At 42.4% G+C, this 26,659-nt stretch overlaps 1 protein-coding gene across 3 annotated transcripts in view; it reads right to left on the bottom strand.

The window, feature by feature from the left end:
- prkcba (protein kinase C, beta a) overlaps window positions 1-26,659 on the bottom strand; it is a 270,274-nt gene that overhangs the window by 222,984 nt on the left and 20,631 nt on the right. Inside the window, exon 1 of one of the 3 annotated variants that reach the window (XM_059653985.1) lies at window positions 9,390-9,473. The exons of the other annotated variants lie outside the window; for them this stretch is intronic. Within the exon in view, the coding sequence (XP_059509968.1) occupies window positions 9,390-9,444 (55 nt within the window). The 5' untranslated portion in view covers window positions 9,445-9,473. Of the gene's footprint in view, window positions 1-9,389; window positions 9,474-26,659 lie in introns of those variants that run through there. 3 annotated transcript variants of the gene reach the window in all.

Here is a 26,659-nt window from a genome sequence, read left to right as displayed (position 1 = left end):
ATTGTGTGGTAAGCTTTTATGTGCAACATTATTGCATTGGTTTTGGAAATCCAATTACATTTTGTCTGCTGCTTCCCCCTTTATCCACTCTATTTGTTACATCTCAAAGAGCTTTAATACATTTGTTAAAAACTATTTCACTTCCACAAAAAACATGTTGATTCAGCCTGACTGAATAATGCTTAAATCAATATCCAGTTGCTAGTTCCTTAAATGATACACCATTTTCACAATGACAGATATTAGAGATTTTTGTCTGAGGTATTAGAAACATATAAATTTGCAGCAGTAGTCCATTTGGTCCCTTGACTGCGCTCCATCATTGGTTCATCAGTTCTGAATTCCACATTTCCATCTACCCCAATTACCTTTAATCCTCTTGTTTAACACACTGTAGCTGCCTCTGCCATAGAAATATTCAATGAACCCCACCTCCACTGAGGCAGAGAATTCCAAAGTCACACAGTCCTCTGAGGAAAAGGAAAGAACATCTCATGTTTCTCCCCTACTTTTAAAACAGTGCTCACTAGTTCTGGACTCATTATAACAGGAAACATCCTTTCAGGTTCACCTTGCCAAGTCCTTTCATGTACTTCAATCCAGTTACCCCTCACTCTTATATTCCAGTGGAATCGAGCCCTGTTTGTCCAAGCTTTCATCTTCAAACAACCCACTCATTCCAGATATCAATCTAGTAAACCATTTCTGAACAACCTCCAGGACATTTACATTCTTCCTTAAATAATGAGCCTAAAACTGCACACTGTATTCAATGTGCGGTCTCCTCTATGTCCTGTATAACACATAATATCTATGCATTGTGGTTAATTCCCCTCGGAACAAAAGATAGAATTCTATTTCTTAATGACTTGCTGCATCTGCATTCTAATATTTTGCGAATTATGCACTCGAACTTCTAGATTGCTCTGCGCTTTGGAACTCTGCACTCACTCTTCTTTAAAGAAATACCCTGTTTCTTTACCTTTCCTGCTAAAGTGAATGACTTCACATGTTCAGTTTATGAGCAGCTTTTAATGCCCAATAAGTTCTCATGTTCTCACAGCTGCTTCTGTCACACAAACTCCCACCCGTCACGCAAACTCCCACACTCACACCCGTCACGCAAACACTCACTCCACCACACCTGTCACACACTCAAACTCACTCTCTCACACCTACTCATACTTACTCTTTCACATATGTACTTACACTCACTGTCTCACATAGTCACACTCATTCTGTCTCTCACACTTACTCACTCTTACTTTCTGTCATACATAATCACACTCACTGTCTGTCACATACACACATACTCACGCTCTCATTTTCTCACAGTGTCAGAGCAAGCAACCATTTTAACTCCCACTGAACTCACTGGGTAGGACAGGGCCCTGCAGTCGCCAACAGAACTGTCCAGGATGCAAAGGCAGGCACAAAGAACAAAAAGGGGTGGAACACCACTGATGTTACAGCGCCCATATGGGATAATGCTTGCTGTTATTCTAAATATCAGCAAACATTGGCACATTATCCTGTCAGCAGTAATGGTGTGCACCAGTTTGGCTGCTCTTGGTACTGACTATCCCAATTGACAGAGTTTTTGACTAATGAGCCTGTGCCTTCTGCAACCACACAAGCTAGGTATTGTCCACAAAGCTTTATGCACGGGGACCAAGCGGGAACAGGGTACTGAGTTAGGTGATCAGTCATGATCAGACTGAATAGTGGAGCAGGCTAAAAGGGCCGAATGGCCTACTGCTGCAGCTATTTGCTATATTTCGATGCTCGGGCCCTGCTGCCATTACAGCTTTGGTAGTCGCAATCTCCAAACTTTAACCACTGACACTTTAGGCGGTCACAACCCAGGGTTGAGGAAACCCTGCCCTACACCATGTGCTCCCATTTTACAGACAGCCTTTTACTTGGCACATTCTTAAATGTCCCATGAAAATCTAAACACAGTATATGTGCGGACTCCTGTACATATATCCACAGTGTGTGTGATACTTTCAAAGAACAAGGAATTGGTTAAGCACAATTTACCTTGCACAAAACCATTCTGCCTCTTCCTGATTACCGTGAGGCTTTCCAAGGACAGCCCAGCTATTACCTCATTGACGATCAATTCTTACAACTTCCCCATCGCAGACATTTAACCAACTGGCTTACAGTTTCCTTTTTGCTGATTCCCTCCCTACTCAAATCATGGTGATATATTTGCTATTTTGCTGTATGATAGAACCTTCCCAGAAACTGCTAAATTTTGGAAAATTCATACCAATGCACCTTCTACCTCATTGGCCACTCTTTAAATATATTGTCTCTCTGGAACCAGAGATTTGGCAGCTCACAGCTCCAACAGTTCGCTCAGTACCACTTCTCTTGCAATTGTAATTTCACTCTGTTCCACTTTCACTTCCACCTCCTGATTATAGCTTTTATTGGATTTATTTTGTATCCGCAACAGTGAAGGCAGAAGCAAAATATTTATTGAGTACATTTGCCTTTTTTTATTATCTGCTATTACCTCCCTGTTCTCACTCTGTAGAGGACTGACACTAGCTTTATTTCTCCTCTGTAAAAACATGTAGAAACTCTTTCTATCCATTTTTCCATTTCTAACTCACTTTATCTCACACTCTGATTTCATTTTACGTGAAAACCTTTCAGTCTCTCTCTGTTGTGCTTTATATTTTGTTGAATCATCTGATCAGCCACCTATCTTTACACAATTATATGCTTTTTCTTCAAGTCTGACACCTCTTTTAAATTTCTCTTGCTAATCACGGATGATGATCCCTTCAGAATAAGTATATTCCTATCAGTAAGAAAATTTGAGTATTTTGAAAAATCTCCTCGAATGTCTGCCACTGCTTCTGTATTATAGCTTAATAACCCAGTTCACTTCAGCTAGCCCAGCTTTCATGCCCACAAAGTTGCCTCATTTAAGTTTAAAATATTAATCTTAGACATATCTTCTCCCTTTCAAACGGAATGTAAACTTGAATCATGTTGTGGTGGCTGCTACTTCGGGATGTCTTTACTCTGAGGTCATTAATTGATCCTGTCACATTAAACAATACACCAAGTTTAGTACAATCTGCTCTCAGATTGGTTTCAGAATGTGCTGGGCGAAGAAATTATCTTGATAACAGTCCAAGGACTCCTCATCCAGGCTACCTTTGACAATCTTATATTTCCAATTTATTTGTAGATTAAATCACCCACAATTGTTGCTGACCCTTTATCACAATAACTAATAACTATTATTGTATGTTTCACTCTGCATTTTGGTTATGGGTAGGAACCTGTTGACCATCGTAACTGACCCCAAAACAATCCCCAGTCCTGATGTCAGTCCCCACAACCAGAATCCAATTCTCCCAAGCCAGTCACTGAGCATATATTTCCTTCAGAAATCATATATGTCCTTTGTCAATTGACACATGTCTCAGGTAATAAATCAGAATTAATCATCTTTTGGGTTTTACTCTTCAATTTGGTATCTTGCTCCTCAATCTATCTAAGCAGAATATCTTTCATTGTCCCATCTACACAGTCAGTACCTAATTGGACCGTAACAACTAGTTGCTCCCTCCTCCCATTCCTCATTCCCCTCCAGCCCTGAGCAGATGTCCCAAAAATTGGCACCAGGAGGTAATATAGCCTCCTGGGATCACACTCTTTGCTGCAGAGAACAGTTGCAATTCTCCTCACTATACTATCCCCCACCACTGCTACATTCCTTTTATGCTGCCCCATTTGAATGACTTGCCGTACCCTAGTCAGTTAGTTCATCCACCTTGCAGCTCTAGCTCTCATCCAAACAAGCAGAGAGAACTTCAAACCTGCCAGACAATTGCAAATGCTTATGTTTCTGCAATCTTTCCTGCTGCTCATCTTACCTGCCTCACTCACAATCACATCATTCTTTCCCTGACCACTGACAAAATTAGAAAGACTCTTTCCCAAAGGATGTGACTGCCTACTGGTACAAAATATCCAGGTAACTTCCACCCTCCCTGCAGCGTTGCACTTTCTTTAGGTTGGCCTCCAGCTTATAAACTCTAAACAGTAGCTGTTCAACCTGTAAACACATATGACAGACATTGTCGATCTGAATCCTGCTGGCATCCTGGAGTCCCCACAAACTGCAGCCACACCACATCGCCTGTCATGCCATGTTTATTGTGTTTCTTAACATTAACCACTTGAATAATTAATTCAAATAATTTGTATTTTCCTAATATGTATTTTGTGAATTCTGCCACCAGTTTCAGTATACTTGTAAACCTTAGGAACAGAATAGACTTGAGTCACTTACCAGGTACTAACAGCTGGTTTCTTTTTCCCTAAAGGAGAATATGACTCAAGCACACTGCTCCTGGTTCTTTCTTTGGTTTGCTCTACATTTGCGGTTTTTAAACTTGTTGGAATGTTTTCAGAATGTAGAAAATTTTGACTGATTGAAGTCAACATATCTACTATCTCTGCATATACTCCTTTTATAACTCTAGAATGCAGGACATCAGATCCAGCCCTAGTTTTCTGTCACAACTTTCCCCCCTCATTGCAACATTTGGTTCCAGTTCCTTTCTTCCTTCCTTTTGACCTGGATATTCTAATATTCTTGGCTTTTTGTGACTTCCTTCCTGGCTAATTTTATGTACTTGTTTAAAGTTTGAAGCCTTTCTGTTTCTTTGTCGCCCTTTCTGAATTCCCCAGTGCCATCCTCTCAAGCACCAATGCTGAATCTAGCTACTCTCCTCCTTTTACATATTTGCAGCTCTCATGCACATTTGTTTTGACAGTCAAACAAAGAACTGCAAATGCTGAAGATAGCTGAAATAGCTGAAGAAGTTTGTCTTGCAGCACCTGTGAAGAGAGAGCAAAGTTAATGTTTCAAGTCCAGTGACTCTTTTTCAGAACCGTAATTCAAAGGTGCTGCCAGGCCTGTTGAGTTTCTTCACATTTCTTTCTGTTTACCCTATCAATTCATCAGCTTATAAAATCATCAGCTCATCAGTGATAAAATCCTCCATTTTTTTGCCTATTTCTTTCCCACTTTGACCTGTTTGTAGATGCATTCTTGCGAATGTACAGTGTCCCTTCCTGTCACACTCTGGCCATCATTATCATATCATTGCCCTGTACTGTTGCCTTGTCTTGTCTTGTTAACGTTCTAAATCACCCTTCACACAAATTGTACCACTGCTATTTAGTTTAAATGCCAAATCAGCCATTACTGGTACCAAAGTAAACTGATTAAGGGTTGATAACTCAAATCACATTTGGTACTGTATAGTTCATACACTGTTGCATTGTATGAGTACGAGTACATGAAAGGGTACAGTCTAAAACATCTTATGTAGCATAGGAGCTGATATCTGAGAGCAGGGTGATGTGATAGTAGGGCCAGCATTATTGCATTTCTGATGGACACTCTAGTCATGTAAAAGAGACTGAGCTTCGGACAAACTGAGCACATCTCTCATAAGGAAATTTAACAGTGTCAGTTTTCACACATCTAGTCCTGTATCCTCAAGCCACAGATACACATCAGTCATGGGTTATTTTTAATTCCAGTTCTATGTGAGCTAGATGTCACTCAGGAGTGACTTAAAGATCAAGTACCTGTGCCTCTCTGTACATAGATACCGGTTGATATTGGAGAAGAAGGATCTTTAGACAGGAGTTGAAGAAAAATCGATAGCAATACGCGCTGTAGTTCATACGATGCCACAATGATGTATATTAAATGTAAAACCATAACAAATTGAGACTCTGTGCCTTCAACACTTTAAAAATTTACCTGCAGAGATAAAGTCTGAGGATTCTAAAGCAAGTTTAAACACACAATCACTTGTTGCAGAGAAATAATACATTAAAGTAGGAACAGTGTGACAAGCATTGATTTCAACACAATGGGGATTCAAACAGCAGTATGAACGTCTATAGTATCTTGAAGAAAAGAGAGTTAAGTTCAGAGGGTTACTGATCAAAGCGTCAGTAAAAGGATAAAATGGGAACAATGAAAAGACGGATTTGCTAACAAATGCTTAGCAGAGGAAGTTTATTTTGTTGAGTTAGAACATGTCATAAACATAGATGGCTCTATTTTCGGAAGCTTGTTGACTAATTATTGCACTAACTACTCTGTCGATTCACTCAGAAAAGAGAAACGAGATTAATGAGGGACCACATCAGGTGGATGGAGCCAAGAGCTCTGAAATTTCTGAAGGAGGGTCGAGGCCCAAAGCGTCAGCTTTCCTGCTCCTAAGACACTGCTTGCCCTGCTGTGTTCATCCAGCTCTACACCTTGTTAGCTTTGAAATTAAACCCAGTTCAGGTCAGATGAAAAAAGCCATGAAATGTGAGGACTGAAATGCTTAAGAAATGCTGCAGTTTTGTGGATAGGGTTACATTGTCAAGGATTTCCACAGTAAACACTGTGAGCTCAATATCAGCTGCTTATACAAGTCTCAACAAAAACCAAAACAGCAAGTAAAAACTCCATGACAGCAACAGTATGCATGTAGAAAAAAATGAAAATGGATGCAATGTTCTTCTTAATGCCTGCAAAAGTAAATGTTCTGGTGTAAGCTTTCAAACGTTATAGCCACTAACAGGCAACACTACTGCTCAGAAAGATGGGAATGCCTCAGAGAAACAGCATCAGTGAACATGGAGCTTCCCCTCGACCAAGGAAGAATGTCTACGGGAGCTGAGAGCAGAAGACCCACAGGAGTGTCACAGAGGCCAGCTGGAACAAGACAGCAAGTGGTAACCAATGCAACATCCCTCCACAAACTGTTGTACAGCGCAGAAGAGGATTCAATTACATCAAGTGTGACCAGGTCAGCCAAGGCTCTGGAGTGACTGCACATTCTCATTCCAACTCACAAAGCTCTGCTCAGCTTTTAACTTACCATGTTCTTTTTTACTCAACACTGGATGGGAGAACCTTACTCCTACAAAGGGTATTCTTTCCAAATACTTTCTTTACTCAAAATCTCTCTCTCAACTTAATCTGCCTTCTTCCTTTGGTCCTGGAAGGACTTTATTTAAAAAGATACCAGAATGGCATGCATTGCTATACCAGCACCTGAGGTGTTGAAAAAAAATCTATAACACTCGACATTGCCAGTTCTCTGTTCATAAAGAAGGGTGGCTTACATCTGGAGCCACAAAAGAACAATGGGGCTGTGAAACAGATGAAGCATCAGTAATCCCCATAAATTCAGAATCTACAGGAAGAAGAAATGTTAGAATTAACAGGATGATGCACAAAGCAACTGGTATTTGGCCACGGCTGGAAGTAAACAGGCATCAGAAGCTTAAGAGAAGTAATCAAGACTTATCATGGGTATGGTACTGCAGCCTAATGGGTTCGTAATCCAGTGATTTGGATTAAAGGATTCAGAGACACAAAATCAAATCCCACCTTACAATGGCAGCTGGAGAATTTAAATTCAACTGCTTAAACAAATCTAGATTAAAAAGCTTGGATCAATAATGGCAACCTTGGAATACCCATATTTATCACTAAAATCCATCTGGTTCACCAATATCTTTTAAAGAGAACAATCTGTTAGCCCTGCCCAGTGTGGCCTATGCAAGAATCCAGCCCCCAGTGATCTGGGTGACTCTTAACGGCCCTACCAAAAAGGTTGAGTGTCATATTTATTTGTATGAAAGTATTATGGAAAACTGTAATAGAAATAAAAAGCAGACAAACAGGGAGACTTTCTGCAATTGGTTAAGACACTGAAAACAAAACAGAACAAGTGCACCCAATCTAGTTGATTTTGTAGAGTGGGCCTCTAGTGACCAAAGTTCACATTAAGCTGTGTGAGCACGTGGCACCACAATAAAAGAACAAAGACAGGCTGACACCAATTAGAAATAAAATAATTGTATAGTTACGCAAACAAAAATTAGAAGGGCTGTGCAGTGAAAAGAAGGGCCCATCCAGGAACCACACCTAAGTTGAACATTGCTGTTGTCCTACAACAAAATTGCTAGTCTACCCTACACACAAATTATTGCAAAAACACAACAAAGGCATACTCTGAATCATGTCTTTCAGATAATTTCACAGATTCCATCCTGGAGCATGTCTTGACGCATCTGCCAGGCATACTCAAGAAGTGACAACAGTCATACACGGTTTGGAGCTGGGAGCCTTGGGAGTTGTGACTGTGGTCTACATGTCATGATGCCTCATGCCATCACGTCAAATGTGGCCACCTGTTTAGCATCACTGCCCTCTCTCAAACGATGACCTAGTCCTTCTCAATGTATGAACACAACATGGAAGGGATGTGAATGTACTCTGGGCAGGAGACTTCAAAGACCATCCACAAGAACAGCTCACAGCATATTTGTTAAGAATGTAGGAACAGGAATAGGCCATTCAGCCCCTTGAGCCTGCTCCAACATTCAATAGGATCACAGCTGGTCTGAGGGCCAGCGCCATATACCTGCTGTGGGCCCATTTCTCTCGGTACCTTGCTTATTAAAAATTTGTCAATCCCAGATTTAAATGCAACAACTGAATTAGCATCGAACACCGTTTGAGGAAGAGACTCCCAAAACTCCAGTATTCTTTGCTGGTAGAAGCGCTTCCTAATGTCTCTCCTGAATAGCCCAGCCCTAATTCTTAGGCGATGCCCCTGGTTTTAGAATCTTCAACCAGTGGAAATAATTTATCTTTATGTCCCCTGTCTTTCACTTCAATATCATGAAAACCTCGAATAGATCACTCCTTAAACTTCTAAATTCCAGACACTAAGGGCCTAATTTGTCTAATCTCTCCTTATAAACTTAACCCTGAAGTCAGCTATCATCCTTGTAAATTTCTCGGCTCCAGTTCTGAGGAAGGGACACCATGCCCGAAACATTAACTCTGATTTCTCTTCACAGATGCTGCTAGACCTGTTGAGCTTTTCCAGCAACTTCTGGTTTTTTTTCCCTTCTGATTTACAATATCCGCAGTTCTTTCAGTTTTTATTATCCTTGAAAACCTGTGTTGAACTCCCTCCAGGAACAAAACATCCTGCCCTAAGCTGTTGTGCTCAGATTTGCTCATAGGGGTCTAACTAGAACTTTATATGACTTCAGTAAATGGAAGTGGCTCATTTGTGAAGGACACATCTGCCAGACTAGATATAGAATCGATCCTTAGCTGCATTCTCATCCAGCTCCTCTACTATAAAAGCAGCTGCCCATGATAGTATTGATAGGAATGATTACCACAGTCTTTAAACAAACAAAATCCTGTTTTCACACCAAGAACATCCTCCATCATGTGGTGTGGCATTACCTGACCAAATATAACAGTTTCACCACATTCTGTAACTTAATGGTCCTGCATATTCTCAACTTACCACTACCACCATGCCAGGAAACCAACCCGGTTTCATGAGAACAACAATGCAGCATACCAGGAACAGGACTGGCTTAAAAATGAGGTGCAAATCTGGTGATGCTCCAACACAGAGCTACACGGTTGCTAGGCAGCAGAAGCACCACCCTGTAGACATAATTCAGCAATCCCACAACAAACAGACCAGATCCAAGCTGTGCTGGCTGATCAGGAATGATGGTGAACAATTAAAGCAGCTCATCAGAGGATGAGACTCCACAAACACTCTATCCTCAATGATACTAAGTCTAGCACATCAGTACAAAAGATAAGACTGAAGCATTGGCAATCACTGTCAGCCAGCATTGCTGAGTGTATGAATCATAATGACCATCCCCTGGCGTTCACATTGCTGCAGGAGTCAACCTTGAGACAATTTCACTCCACATGACACGAGGAAATACCTGTGCACTCCGAGTACGGTGAAAGACTGGTCACTGACAATATCTATACAGAAGAGCTGTGCTCAAGAACTAGCTGTGTCTCCAGCCAAGCTATTCCACTACAGCTGCAGCACTGGTATTTGCACAATAAAATGCGGAAAATTGACCGGCTATGTCCTGTCTAGAAAAATTAGCACGAATGCAATCTAACAAACTGCAGACTGAAAGCAGCTGGCTGTAATTGTCAACAGCGACATCAGGCCGTGCTAACTTAGCAATAAATCTGCTCACTGGTGCTCACTTTGAGCTCCATCAAGGCCACCCAGCTCCTGCCCTTATTCACAACTTTGGACCAAACATGAGTAAAAAACTGAAGTCCAAAGGTAGAGTCATCGAGTCAGAGATATACAGCTTGGAAACAGACCATTCGGTTCAACTCGTCCAAACTGACCAGATTTCCTAAACTAGTTTACTCCCATTTGCCAGCATTTGACCCATATCCCTCTAAGCCCTTCCTATTCATGTACCCATCCAGATGGCTTTTAAATATTGTAATTGTACGCGTCCCAATCACTTCCTCTGGCAGCTCGTTCCATATACACACCACCCTCTGCGTGAAAACCTTGCCCCTCATATCCCTTTTAAATCTTTCCCTTCTCACCTTAAACCTCTAGTTTTGGACTCCCCCACCCCAGGGAAAAGACTTTGTCTATTTACGCTATCCATGCCCCTCATGATTTTATAAACCTCTACAAGGTCACCCCTTAGCCTCCAATGCTCCAGAGACAATAGCCCCACTCTATTCAGTCTCTCCCTATAGCTCAAACCCTCCAACCCTGGCAACATCCTTGTAAATCTTTTCTGAACCGGGAAGAGGGATTGTCCCCAACACCAAAGCACAATTTAATGAAGTGTGGCATGGGAAAGTCCTGCAGAAACTGAAATTATGATGGATTAATCTCCACTGGCTGCAGTCCTCCCCGTAACAAAAGGGTTATGGTTGTCAGAGGCCAATCATCTCAGCTCCAGTCCATTGCTGCAAAAATTTATCAGGGCAGTGTTTTCTTCACACAACCATCTTTACTAAACCTCCCTTCCTCATGAGATTGGGACTGAAGACATTTGCTGATTACCATACATCTTAAGTACCATTTGTACCTGCTCAGATAATAAAGCAATCATAGGGTCTTCAATGCACCACAACACCCAGAAGTAATCAATGTTCATGAGGAACAAGATCAATATTTGGGTTGAGGTTGATAAGTAGCCCATAACATTTGTGGTACATGAATGCCAGGTGAAGAACACCCCAAGGGTGGGGGGAAAGCGAGAGAGAGAGCGAGAGAGAGAGCGAGAGAGAGAGCTCAACATCGTCAGTTATATCTTTGCTTACACCACACAGACATCAGCGATTCAAGAAGACAGCTTAGCACCAATTTCTCAAGAGTAACTTCAAATGTGCAATTGTGGATAGATAATAATTGGTTCCAATTAGAGCTCACATGTTTCTGGCAGCTTCTTTCCTGTTTAATTTCCTTTCCTTATTGGGCACTCTCCCCATAACGTGGCATATCAAAGTTAAAACTTTCTTGACTTGCAGACTCTGTTGAACGAGTGCCTGGTACATAAGGAAGAGATACCAGTAGCAATGTCTGACTGTAGGAGCTGAAATCTTCAAATATCTACTTTCAATTCTTCATTGTTCAGATCACAGCATCGGTCTAATAATGTGTGCGCTAGGTGGCTTGGCCGTGCTAAATTGTCCATAGTGTTCAGGGATGTGTAGATTAGGTGGGTTATGGGAGATGGGTCTGGGTGAGATGCTTTGAGGGTTGGTGTGGACTTGTTGGGCTGAAGGGCCTGTTTCCACACTGTAGGGATTCTACGTACATACATCTCCATTGAGATACTGATGTTTAAAGTGAACTCGCTGTGTTTGAACAGAGCTAAGTAAGTGGAACAAAAGTCCTGACCTCATCCATAATGTATTCACATCATCAATATTCTGCTGTTGATATTCATGTTTAGGACCAACACAGACCACAGGGGCAAAGTTTTGTTTTTTGGGTCCTACCTTGACATTTGGGTCAAATATGGGTCCCATTCCTGCAATTTGTCAGGAACAGTTACTCAACTGTCATTTTATCTGGAATTTATTTTCTTTCATGCAATGTGGGCACAGCTGGCAGGGCTAGCACATGTTTCACATTTCATAATTACTTTAGCAAAGGTGTTGGTGAGCCATCTTCTTGAACCATCCAGCATAGATCCACCTACAGTGTTGCTGGAAAAGGAACTAATGGTCACTCCCACCAGCCTCCTGAAGCTGGAGGACTAACGCAGGCCCTCCAACAGGGCAAGAGTTGCAGCCGGCCAGTCCAACAATGGAAGAGAACATAGGACAATACAGCGTAGAACAGGCCTTTCAGCCCTCGATGTTGCACCGACCTGTGAACTAATCTAAGCCCATCCCCCTACACTATCCCATCATCATCCATATGCTTATCCAAGGACTGTTTAAATGCCCCTAATGTAGCTCAGTTCACTAAATTGGCAGGCGGGGCGTTCCACACCCTTACCATTCTCTGAGTAAAGGACCTGCCTCTGACATCTGTTTGGTAGGCAAGGAGCCTCAAAATCTCGTTGATGTGCTAGTCCTCTCCTTGAGAGCCAGTGGGAGGCCATCTTTAGGCAACTGTGGGGAACATCAAGCCTGACATCAAATTCCCGATCCAAGGCTTAAAGGGCCATTGAATTATCTTAACAGGCCAGCTCACAGCCTATATTGGGGTAAAACTCCTTCTCCTAATGTTCTACAAAGCAAACATAGACACAAATCTATCTTCAAATCTACACACCTCAGCGGAAAGCTAACTCATGTAGGGACCACAGGTAATGTGCACAGCAAGCTCCCACAGTCATGTGGTGGTAACTGGATAATCTGATTCCGTGATGATAATTGAGGGGTAAACATTGGTTAAACACCAGGAATTTCTCACCTACAACACTTCAAAATTGTTCTAGGAGATCTTTTCTGTCCAACCAGCCATTACTTGTGGTTCAAGGAGGATTTGGAGAAGAATGACGCTGACTTTCAGTTCAAATTTCTGCAGGAAAGCATAGTCTACATTTTTTTTTAAGCTGGCAATTTGAACTGAGAGGTTGCAAAAGTTAAACAGGAACTTAAAGAAGAATGTGGTTGGGCAGCTGTGAAGGCTGCAGTTGTATCTCACCTCGCAAGTAAGTTGCTTTGCAGTGCAATTTGGGTTAATGCACGGGTTTGTTAGATCACAACATTTGTGGTGACCGTTTATTTTTAGTCTAAAACCAGACTTCATTTTGAACTTGAATGAACATAAGCATCATATGAAGGACCACTTAAAGCTTGATTTGTCGTAATAACCCATTAGGTCAGGGTATTATCCAAATGCTGATGTCAGAGAGAAGGCTGAGCTCAGTTAGGAATCCTAATACATAATGCTCTTTCAGCTGGTGGCTACGAAACAGTCACAAGAACATTTCTTCCCCACATTTTGCAGAGATGCAGCATATAGTAGCTTTTGTTATGGGACCTTTCAGTCTAGGTCCCATTAACAAACATTTAAACTGTGGGTGGAATCTTAAGCATGTCAGGAACAGGACATCTAATGAGGCCTCTCTCAAAGTCAGAGATAGTTGGAACTGCCGATGCTGGAAAATCTGAGAAAACGAGGTGTAGAGCTGGATGAACACAGCAGGCCAAGCAGCATCAGAAGAGCCAGAAAGCTGACTTTTTGGGTCTGGACCTTCAAGACCCTTCTCTGATGCTGCTTGGCCTGCTGTGTTCATCCAGCTCTACACCTTGTTATGTCTCTCAAAGTGAGGTGCATCTCACTGCATCTCTAATGCTCCTATCGAACAGTAGGGCAGATTTCTTGCTGGGCACCTTATTAAAGCACAGCCCACCTCATTAATATTCAGTTTCCAATCTTAGCAAACGGGCCAAAAAAATTAGACGTCACCAAATATGGAAATCAGAGCAGGTACCTTGCAGCTCCAGCTCATTGCTCATACCAAAGGACCTCTGTTGGACACGGAACACCAATAACCTCAGGACATGCTCCATGGGCACACACCCCATATCCACAGACACTGGCATCCAATATGTGCCAGTTTCTAAGGACCACCATGGCACATCGCCAATCCACTTACAGGATATTTCTGCACTTCACTGCTACACCGGCAACTAACACTGCATTGCTGCAGCAAGGATGCTGTGTATTTAGGGGCATATGCCCAGCTCATGACTGGACTGAGCTGTATCACTTGGCTCTTCACTTGCTGTTATAGAACTCACTCTCTCGGAGCCTACTTCAATGCTCACAGCATCGCTGCCACATCTTACCCCACCTGGTCTTTTTGCACTTTGCTCTATCAGCCAGATATGCCAGGCTCAAAAGACTTCTGTATTGCCTTGCATTCAGTGCAGGTACAAAAATAGGAAGCTTGTTATAGTTAGCAGCAGCATCAGACAAATCAAGGGAAATAGCAGAAATAGCCTTTACTCAGGCGGTCTTGGCATACTAAGTCAAAGGCAGCCATTGATGCCAGTCCAGGGACTTAGGACATGGTCAGTCAGCTGTTCACAGGGGTTGGAATCGGAGAGTAAGGAGTTTAAGTGTCAGGCAGCCTAATTTGATTCTTTCTGCCCTATTGTAGGCTGCCTTGCTGCAAGAATGAGAGAGGGGTAGTATCACGGGAGATGAAAGTGGGTGGCACAGGGATATCAATAAATTCCAGGCTACACCAGCCCTCTGGCAACAACGTATGCTAAGATGGGGCTAAAATCAGACCTGAGGGTCACATTAGGGAGGCTGTAAATGAGATGAATTAGGTTAAATTCGATAAGAGAATTCCCTAAACCTCATTGTAAGAATAACTCCAAGTATTTGACACAACTGGCAATGAGGCACAAGAAAACGACAGATTCAGCTCTCTGTTTTCATTCTCCAGGTAATGAGTGTCACTAACTTTACAAACCATTGTTATCCAGCCCAAGGGGGCCTTGAGAAGATGGTGATGGACATTTTTCTTGAACTGCTGAGGCCTGTTTGGCAATCTCAAAGGTCTTTGAGAAGGGGAAAACAAGAATTTGACCAAGCAATGATGAAATGTGTGCAAGCCAGAATGGTGTGCAAGAAGTGATGGTGTTTCCACGCACTTGCATCCCTGTCCTTGTATATTACGGAGTTGCTGTTTTGCTTTGAGAGTCACCTTTAAAGGAAACTTGGTACACTGATACACCGATTACTGTGATACTGTGGGACACTTAATAATTTATAAAGCTCAACTCCGGGGATAGGGCAAATTTCTGATTTTTCATTGTGTCAGGATTCACATGATTATTTTTGATGCACAAACATGGTATGTAGAAAAAAAACTGCAAAACAACCTGTAACGAAAAATTGTCAGCTCTGTATGGAGAAAATATCCACATATTGCTGATTGAAATTTGCCAAACTAAATAGTGTCTGAAGGTAATCCATTCTTTGAAGCACTCTGGACTGTGGAGATTAAATTACAAAGTGTTTAATAACATTAAAGAAGTTTGTGCCTCAGTACAAATTCAACTGGACAGAGAATGTAACAGTACAGTTCAGCTATTACTGAAGGAATTGAAGATTCAGATTTGGAGGAGATTAGTGAATAATTTGACAGAATTTAACAGAAATCCATGAAGTATTAAGTACTGAGTGAGAACTTGAATGGTTACTCAAAATTGGCAATGTTTGACTTCATTAAGTAGGTAAAAACGAAAAAAAAAACCAGAGGAGCTGACTTACACACGGAAAATGAATTGCTGCATTTTGGAGCTCTATGGAATTTATGAAATGGAAAGGGAAACTTCAGAAGCAGAAAGCTCCTTGTCCTTATTCAACGAAGAAAGGAATCAAAAAGACAAGGTTCCACTTTAACACAGCATCCTGCTCACATGCCCACTTGTCTTTCCTTGGCATGCTGCAATGTTCCAGTGCAAACTGGAGGAACCACATCTCATCTTCAAACTAGGTACTTTACAACCTTCTGGGCTCAATACTGAGTTCAACACATTCAGATTGGAACGCATTCCTTCTCTTTCTTTTAGCTTTGCTTGTTACATTCTCTGTAACCTTGCCCGCCCTCCCCTCTCCCCACTCCAGTGGGACTGTCCGTTCTTTCCAGTCAGTTAGACACACCATTGTCGTGCCATTCTCACTTTCCCACCACTTAGATCTGCACTATCAGCACCCTTTCTCCCCCAGCACTCCAACGCCTGACACTCCAACTGCATTCAAATGCTGACCTCTCCACACTCAAGTCAGCTCTGACGAGCAGTCATCTAGACTCAAAAACTTATCTTGCTTTCTCTCCATGGATGTTACTGAGTTGCTGCAATTTCCAACATTTTTTGTTTTCAGGATGAGACTCCATTTCAGCCAATCCTGCTGTGGTTGTCTTTCTTACTGATCACAACGTACTGCTGATGGCCTAACATTCAGCAGATACAGCCTCAACCAACACATTATAGACAAGGACAAATACAAAACAAAAGAGTCCAACTATTTCCCATGTTGTTAGCAGCTGAATGTGAAGAGCAAAATACAACAGATTGGGCCACAAAAATTTCTTCCAGCAAGTTACACGGTTTGCCATGTAGGCATTTCAATCAACAGTGGAAAAGAGTGTGACATTCCCTTCAGAAGAATTCCTGCATGTCTTCCAGTTAATAAATTCACATGCTATAGCACCCAGATGCAGACTTTTAAGCTAATTACTTCTGACATTGTCCTTGCTGTCAAGCAGGGTTAGAAATCAAAGAAAATCACACCGGACACATTAAGATGCATTTCCTGATGGTGAAAGTTAACAGTGCACTGGAGGAAGCTGACATCAACTTTCTGTTACTCTGTCCAACCACAAAGACACAAAAGAATGCACAGGTAAGTGTGTCCAAAAATAGGCGCTTGTTGTGTTGTAGGAACATGACTAAATTACTGACACTTCCTCTTACACTGTTCCTACCATTATTACACACAGCATTAAATGATTGTTTCACTGTGAGGTTTCGGAAGAAAAGATTTAGAAAGCAAAAAGAAGTGCAACAATGTGGAAATGACCTGTAAAAATAAGCATCCAACCAAGTGTTTCAGAGATAGTAGGAACTGCCGATGCTGGAGAATCTGAGACAACAAGGTGTAGAGCTGGATGAACACAGCAGGCCAAGCAGCATCAGAGGAGCAGGAAAGCTGACGTTTTGGGTCTGGACTCTGCTTCAGAAATGGGGGTCGGGAGGGGGACTGTGAAAATTTTCAGAATCCCCTTCCCCTCCCCCATTTCTGAAGAAGGGTCTAGGCCTGAGACGTCAGCTTTCCTGCTCTTCTGATGCTGCTTGGCCTGCTGTGTTCATCCAGCTCTACACCATGTAATCAACCAAGGGACACAGGTCACTTTATATCATGCACTGCTCAGTTACTGATCTCAGCCGCATCACTGTGGGAGACATTAAAAGGTGTAAAATCAGAGGCACAGTCAGCTGTCTCCCCAGTTGTCATACCTTGCTTTACATCAGTATTGGCAGAGATTGTCAGTTATTACCCATTCACCTGCCGTCAGTCCAAAGCCTGAGGAGGTGAGGAAATAGACAAAAGGAGAATAAACAGTGGATTCTATCATTTGATTTATGTTTATGTTTTTCCATTGTCTAACAGCAGGTATTGTGTTGTCCTTCAATTATAAAATCAGGGGAGTCAAAAATTAATAATAACAAGGGCAGTAGGGTTGAGATGAACAGAGGTGGTTATGTGGAGTGGAATGCTACATTATTTGTCATTATGTAACGTTGCCAGCTAATTCTTTACAAAGTGGCAGAAAACAGCTTTCTGCTGCACCACAAATGAGATTGAGTGTTTGAAAGGGTTAGATTTCCACCCACACTGCCTCATGTATTCGCCTCTCACTCAGCACCCAGATGCAATTAACACGCCTACTAAATTCTAATCGATCAAACCAACAGCAAAGCATGATTGTTCAATTACTTTTTAGCCTACCCCCATCCTCATAATTGTCCTCTGACATTTGATTTGTTTTTTTTTCCTGCATTTTCCTCTCTTCCACTTCTAAATAGTGATTTTGCACATTTAAATCGACCATTCCACTTCTCTTGCCTCAATCTGAGAGAACGCTGACTGGATGGCTTTTCTTTTAGTCAGTCTGCCTCGAAGTGAGATAACACTTTCAAACTTTCCGCATTTCCCCCTGCCCCCATAGGATCCAGTAGATAGGTTATGAAGTTGGCCACGTTACTCTCAAGCCTTTTCAAGAATATGATCCCCCGTTGCCCCCACCACTCCATCACCACCACAGCCCAGAAAGACGCATGCAGACAAGCAGCAGTCAAGAAGCACATCAATCTAGCAGCATCGATACACCTGGCACTGGCTGATGCGCCAACATGCTCCTGGGCAAGGCGGGCATGGACGATGTGAGCATTGCAGGGAAGCACAAACTGAGCATCCGCTGAGAGACCAGGTCAGCAGTCCTGAGATGGAGCCTGGCCCAATCCGTGAGCTAGCTGCCTTTTCCTGAGCACACAGGGTCCTCACTGCAGCGTCTCAAACCTAATTGCCGGTGTACCTCACAATGGAAGTCTGTGCTTTCTAAGTGTCCTGCAAGTGGATTGGAGAGGTGCCATGAGGGGTTGTGAAGGGTTGGCAAGTGACAGATGCCAATGTCCATGCACGTGTTGTGTACATGGTTGGAGTCTGTGGGCATGATGCTGGGGCTGAGCAACACTGACACTCTCTGCAGCCAGTGGCAAGCTGAATCACGAGAGAGCCAGGTGAGTTTCCACATTGATAAGGTGTTCAACAAGCATTAATCCCTATTAATTGACAACTCATGGTCATCTAGTGAGAAACTCACCTCGCTGTTGGGCAAAAGCATAAAAGTTAGAGTGAGATGCACTCGATGACAATATGGGCCTTGCTGAACTTCTTGCATGATTTACCCATGAACCTCGCCATAGCCCCATGTCGCTCAGACCCCGATGTCATTCTGCCCCATGCTTTTGACAGACTGTGTTACTAATGTTATTAACTTTTCAAAAGAATTTCACACTTCCCTGGCCTCTGTAGAGATTGCTGCCATCTTGCCTTGTCCCATTACAACTTCCTTTCATATTGTAACATAAAGCTCTTTAGTCCAGCCTTCTCTCATCCTTGACCGTCCCTTTATTTGCACATCCCCAACACCCTTCCCTTTGGTTAAAACATGGTATATCTGCAATATTTTACAATTCCGATGCATTAACTCTGTTGCTCTTTGCACGCATTGTGCCTGATCTGCATCATATTTCCAGCATTTTCTGCTTATGTTAAGCACTTCGCTAACACAGATGGAGTGCATTGGAATCAACATGTCCAAGTGCAGTTAACTTCATTTCATAACCATAATCCTTCTTCCATTCACCAAAACAGCTACAGGAAATGGAAATCATTTCAGCAACCAGCCAAATGTTTCAATAAACAAAAAGCACAGAATATGTAACTTGTGCTGATCTAAACCATGCTGATAAGGTGACTTTCGATTCCATGCAGCAAATTTCTTGCAATTTCGTTTCTTTCTCAATAGTTTGGGAATGAGCCTCCACACACATGAAAATCATTTTTAAGTCTGTCACAATCTGCTTGCCTCACTTGAAAAGGTACCCTGAAACAATCACATGACTGATCATTAACCAAAATCCCCTATGGCTTCTCTGCCCAGAACTTAAGCTTCAAGTTGTAAACATATATCTGATAGCCTAAAAGCTATCTCTTAGTTTAGCATGTGACAGGAAATGACTCCACAGCGTCTTCTCACCACATGACAAAATGATGACAAACATCTCAAAGAACTATAAGCTGTCAACAGCTGGGCCTTTCTGAAATTAATAGTCACTGAATTCCCACCAATTACGCTGTTCGAAGTTTTTTAATATTCACCGAATCGCTCAGATTGATAGTCTTCAGCATTTTCTCACCATTTCCACAGTCACCAGAGTTCACAATATGCCACAGCGACCAAGATGCATTTAGTTCACTCAAATGATCTATTGGTTATTCAAGCTTTCACCTCATTTCTGCAATTGCAGTTTCCCTCAGCAGTTACACAATCAGCAGAGCTTGCAACATCTATAGATCTCAGGGTCTTCTCCATTGATATAGTTAATAGTTCTCCCACCATTACAGTCACCAAGGTCTTGTAAATAATACATGGAAACATAAAAATAGGACCAGGAATAGGCCATCTGGCCCTTCAAGGCTCGCTCCCTATTCATTCTGGCCATGGCTGATTATCCAACTCAAAGCTGTTCCTGCTTTTCCCCCTTATCCTTTGATCTCTTTAGCTCCAAGAGCTATATCCAACTCCTTGTTGAAATCATACAATGTTTTGGTCTTGACTGCTTTCTGTGGTAGTGAATTCCACAGGCTCACAACTTCATTGTCACAATCCTAAATGGCTTACCCCATATCCTTACACTATTTATCTTTATAGTCAGCATCATGTTGACTACACAGTCAGAGCTCTCTTTTCTTTGTTTATTTTGCAGCATTCGCAGTCTCACTAGAGGTCCAAACTTATAGCCCACGCCGCTAACCTTCAACACAGCCTTTCCCAAAATGACCTAAGCCACTGCCATTTATGATCAACTAAGTTACCACCATGTTAAAATCACTACTGTTCTCCCCTATCCTTCACTCCATTTACAATTACCGCAATTATTGACTTAAAATTGTCACCATTTACAGATCCACAAATCCCCATTTTTCAGTTATCAGAGACCTCACCAGAACTTCATCTGCTAACAGAATCGCATAGCTCCCACCGTTTACACACTAAAACAATCACTATCTATAGTCAGAGCACAAAGTCTAAAAGGGCTACAACAGCTCATGATAGAACTATTACCATTTGCATACATAACAGTTTGTATTTGTGCAACTCACATGACAAAACAAAAAAAACTAAGAGAGAAGGGTGAAAATCATGTCCTAAATAGTCATTTGAAGAAATGCTAACAAAAGGAGAAGCAAAAAGAATTATTTTTTAAGAAGGCTTTTGATGATAGGAGGTGAATCAAGGTGGAGTGATTTAGGGAGACAGGACTGCCTTGGTGAATGAAGTCTCTCAGGTATGGCTTGGGATTCTCTCCTTCCCCAACACAATGAAGGCTGGGATGACGATGTTTGGAACTTGGTCACAGGAAAAGTGGAAGCAGTGTCATTCAGGATGATCTGAAAATGATATGGTGCTCAGGTTAGTGAACAGTTCACAAGAGAAATTATACTTCAAACTGAGTATGGCCTCTTTTATGGTCCATTAACAGGCCCCACCATATAATATCAACTTCTGTACCTAACGTGTCATCATGAAAACCAGTGAAATTCTTAACAGATTTCCAGTGTGAACACGTCAGCCAGATTCTAGTCTCGCTCTATCATCAGCAGAAAATAACAAATTGATGGTGGAGGTGGTAAACCTCCAAAATCTTCAGAGGTTCTCTTAAAGAGAGGCCATTCCCATAATGTCCATTCAAGAGGTGCAGATACACTCATTTATATTCCATGATAGCAAAGCAGGTTGAAATGTGTTCTTCAGTCACGCAAGTGAGAGGTGCACTCTACTGCTTAAAGATGGTGAAGATGATATATGAGATAACTTGTACTTTACGCATCGGCTCAGGGAGACAAGAACAAGGAAGATATTCTGGAACTGTATAAAACACTGGTTAGGCAACGTCTGTAGCACTGCATGCAGTTCTGGTCACCACATTGTAGACAGATAATGATCAGAGTAGAGAAGCTGCAGTGGAGATTTACCAGGATGCTGCCTAAGCTGAAGGTTCTGTGCTATGAGGGTTGTTTTCCTTGGAGCAGGATCTGACTGAAGTGTACAAGATTCTGAGGGGCATATAAAAGGATGAATGAGAAGGTATCATTCCCATTAGAAGGGAACATAGACTTAAGGCAAGAGCTAAAAGGATAAGAGGAGAGTTGAGGAGAAGTTTCTTTTCATTCAGAGGGAATGGGAGTCTGGAACTCTCTGCCTGAAAGAATGTTTGAGTCAGAAACTCTTGGAAAATGGAAGCAGTATTTAGATATTTACTTGTGTTGCCATAGCCTCCAGGACTACGGACCAAAAGCTGGAAAATGGAATTAACACTGCCAGATCTTTCTGAATGAGTACACACATGATGATCTGATAGCCTCCTCCGTGCTGTAAACATCTGTCTGTAATTAGATTAGGAAACAGGGCATAATGAAATACAGAGGATGCTGGAGAAACTCAACAAGTCTGGCAGCATCCATGGAGAGAGAAAAAGAGTCAGCATTTCCAGTTCAGTAGGACTCTTCTTCAGCACCTGCTGAATTTTGCCAGCATTCTCTGTTTGTTTCAGATTTCCAGCATCTGCAACATTTTGCCTTCATTCGAGTACATAATGAAATACATCTCATGGAAAATAGCATTTTTTCACAAATTGTTTTTAGGGTTGATTTGAAGCTCAAGAACTTAATTAATCAGGATTGGTTTCATTTCTGAGTGGGTTGCTGACAGAAAGCATAAATCAGGCATTTTGGTTCTTCCTGTATGCCCCTGGTCTTTATACAGATCATGAAGAAAAGCACAGGAACAAGAATTGGCACACAGATCATCAACAGTTCTATGGAGCCATGTGACTGCAGATGTTGCTTCAGAAATTTCCCATAAGCTCGGATAAAAAGCATTCAATTAAAAATGATTTAAGATCAGGGTGCACAGATACAAATGGGAGACTTGCTGAACTCCATGAAGCTTAGCAGTTGACTGAAATCTAAATCATTGCAAAAAAAAAGTATGCAGAACAGATTCATGAGAATGGCTCTGGGTAGAAGGGTCTTCAGTTGCAAGGAAAGAATGGAGGAACTGGGGTTGTTTTCCTTATAAGAGAAGGCTGAGATGCAATTTGATTGAGGGTTCAAAGTCATAAGGGATTAGGACAGTAAAGAGACAGAGAGAAAAACAACTCCCATGGGTAGTACAGTGATAATGGGAACTGCAGATGCTGGAGAATCCAAGATAAGAAAATGTGAGGATGGCTGAACACAGCAGGCCAAGCAGCATCTCAGGAGCACAAAAGCTGACGTTTCGGGCCTAGACCCTTCATCAGAGAGGGGGATGGGGTGAGGGTTCTGGAATAAATAGGGAGAGAGGGGGAGGCGGACCGAAGATGGAGAGAAAAGAAGATAGGTGGAGAGGACAGTATAGGTGGGGAGGTAGGGAGGGGATAGGTCAGTCCAGGGAAGACGGACAGGTCAAGGAGGTGGGATGAGGTTAGTAGGTAGGAGATGGAGGTGCGGCTTGGGGTGGGAGGAAGGGATGGGTGAGAGGAAGAACAGGTTAAGGAGGCAGAGACAGGTTGGACTGGTTTTGGGATGCAGTGGGTGGAGGGGAAGAGCTGGGCTGGTTGTGTGGTGCAGTGGGGGGAGGGGACGAACTGGGCTGGTTTTGGGATGCGGTGGGGGAAAGGGAGATTTTGAAGCTGGTGAAGTCCATTTCCACTCCCCCTCCCATTCTTTAGATGACATGTCCATCATGGGCATCCTGCAGTGCCACAATGATGCCACCCGAAGGTTGCAGGAACAGCAACTCATGTTCCACTTGGGAACCCTGCAGCCTAATGGTATCAATGTGGACTTCACCAGCTTCAAAATCTCCCCTTCCCCCACCGCATCCCAAAACCAGCCCAGCTCTTCCCGTCCACCCACTGCATCCCAAAACCAGTCCAACCTGTCTCTGCCTCCCTAACCTGTTCTTCCTCTCACCCATCCCTTCCTCCCACCCCAAGCCGCACCTCCATCTCCTACCTACTAACCTCATCCCACCTCCTTGACCTGTCCGTCTTCCCTGGACTGACCCATCCCCTCCCTACCTCCCCACCTATACTCTCCTCTCCACCTATCTTCTTTACTCTCCATCTTTGGTCCGCCTCCCCCTCTCTCCCTATTTATTCCAGAACCCTCACCCCATCCCCCTCTCTGATGAAGGGTCTAGGCCAGAAACGTCAGCTTTTGTGCTCCTGAGATGCTGCTGGGCCTGCCGTGTTCATCCAGCCTCACATTTTATTACCCATGGGTGGTACAGCCAGGTTCACAAAGTACACAGATCCAAGGATATTCATGAGAGAAGCAATAGTGACCTGTGGAAATATTTGTGACACAGTGATTTGTTAGGATTCAGAATGTCCTGCCTGAGTCTATGTAGTAAAGTATATTCAATTGTGACATTCAAAAGGGTATGGGACAATTAAATGAATAGAAGTGATTTGCAGTGCTTCGAGGAAAATGTGGGAGAGTGGTTGAGTTGCTCTCATGGAAAACCAACAGACACCTGGCCACATTCTGTGTTGTAACTGTTCAATTACTTCAGCTATCCCGGACCTTAAGAGCTGGATACATGCACCAGATTTTGATTATTGTGTTTCTTTTTCTGTTTTATTTGTCCTATGGTCCAGGAGTATGTGCACATGTTGAGAAATGTAGTGTTGATCTTAATGAAATGAATGATTCTGAGGAGGATTAATAGGATTGAAGTTGAAGAGGTGTCTACAGTCATGGTTGGGGGGGGGGGGGGGGCTTTGATCTGGAGGCACAGTTTAAAAGTAAATGGGTCTCATTTAAAATGGAGATGATGTGAAATTTTCTCTCTGAAAGGAATTCTAGAAAGAATTCCCTTTCTAGACAGCACTGAAGACTGTGTCACTGATGCATTAAAGCTGAATTGGAGAGGTCTCTTTAAAAGGTAATGAACATTATGGGCCCCAAAAGAAAACTGCAGTTTAGGCCAGAATCAAATCAGCCGTGATTTTTCTGAATGGTGCAGAATGCTGATCACGACAACAGCTACTCCTCCTCTTATTCCTTATAATTTCATTAAATAAACAAAATTGTTACATTTTAATCACATAATATTAATACCCGCATTAATATCAATTCTTACGTCGAATTTTTTCAACGTACATCGGGTACATTTACAGGTGTTTGAATTCCAATGACTTATTTTGTTGCAAAGCATCATGTTATGCTAGTCATTTATTGACTGTAAAGATTGCAAATAGAAAGGGATTGTAACTAATTCCAGAGTTCACTGGAGAATCGGCCACACACACACACACACACACACACACAGTAAAATATTTAAGACCTATTATTAGTCTAACCATGGCAATATTGCTTGACACATTGGAAGGCCTTTCTGTGGTTATCTAAATATTTCAAGCTGCTTTAGCATCTGAATTGTCTGTTCAATACATGTCACTCATGTCCTTTATACCAGCATATTGTGATTGTGAACGGGAGTTATCAACCACAGTTGTACATGCAGGGACATCTTTGTGGGATTACACCCTTCACGCTGTCTCAAAACAGTACCATCATTTGTCACTAACTGCCTCAGAGCAAAAACATTTTCGTTGTGGTGGGAGGAGAATATACAAATGGAAATACATAAATGCTTACATGCATAGTCAACAACGCACTGAACATTGGGGAAACTTCTGCTTTCTCTGCTGATGAGATAAAGGAGAAATGGACAGCTATGAGCCACCCTCCGTATGGAAGCCTGCAGTGTGTCTGTTTCAGAGTGCCCTTCACTATGATTAATAATGTATTGCATATGAAAGACTGCTCCATCAGACCATTTGGGACTAGGTGACTTATCAGTCACAGCACACTTACTGGACCTTGCTGTACAATGCCTTTCCTCTGGCCTATGCAACTTATTGCTGTGAAACACCTAGAACCTGAGTCAAGCTGATCTGCAAGCAATGCTCAATTTTTCCCTCAGGCTGTCACATACGACACCAGCTATACTAAGTGGTATCTGGCAGTGGCTTATGAGGCCACTAGTCTACAGTAACACTGACAAATGTGTGAACATGATTATCTGATTATTTCCGAATATTACCTTTGATCCAACTACAGTCAAATCCCAAACTGCAATCTCACAACTGATCGGCTTAAAAAAAATTAATGTCAAAAAACACTTGACAATAGTCAAGGAAGTCCTGTTCCCACATTAATACATTCCCAAGGAACCTGATTTGCCTGCAGATGCAATCTGCATCAAAAAATATCAGCATTAAATGCCAAATGAAAACACAAATGAAGCAGCAATTGTATGAAAAATGTCTTTATTCAATTTGTTCACATCCTCTGACCTTGTGAAAAGCATTGAAAAATGTCAGGAGTTTGCTCTGGAAAAACTGAGTAATCATCTTCAGATGAGTGTGATGTTGGCCCGACGTATCATCAATGGAGGCAAACGTGTTTTCAGCGTTTTCGTGCTGCAGTGCAAAATCCTGGAGCTAGTCCTGCAGCCATTTGCAGTTTCAGCTAAGGGAACAGGCAAGTGGGCATTCATTAATCTCCAGGGACTGCATCTACAACTGGATCATCCTGTCAGCTCTAGTACGTAGTGCAGAGCATTGCCCACCTCTTCCCAAGTTTTCATGGTTGCCTCTGCTGGGATTTCCATTCGCGCCTCCCGCAGGTAAGTGAAATGAGCCTAGTCTTCAGGTTGGCTTACCTCCCTCACCTCCTCCGGTTTCTTCTTGCTTTGATGTGACTTGCTTGACCCGAAACGGTGGAAGCAGTTGGAAATTATAGTTTCTGTCCGCATCTTCCACACCGTCTTAATCATGGTGATGGCTTTTCGAACAGCCAGGCTGTATTCCTGCTTACCAATGGCGCTAGGGATCAGCTGCCTTTGGTAAGTTGGGGTGGGGGGGGGGGGGGGTTACGTTTCTAATCAG

The sequence above is a fragment of the Stegostoma tigrinum genome, chromosome 23, assembly GCF_030684315.1.
Source record: "Stegostoma tigrinum isolate sSteTig4 chromosome 23, sSteTig4.hap1, whole genome shotgun sequence".
Taxonomy (NCBI): Eukaryota; Metazoa; Chordata; class Chondrichthyes; order Orectolobiformes; family Stegostomatidae; genus Stegostoma; species Stegostoma tigrinum.
This window is presented reverse-complemented; position numbering and strand designations above follow the sequence as displayed.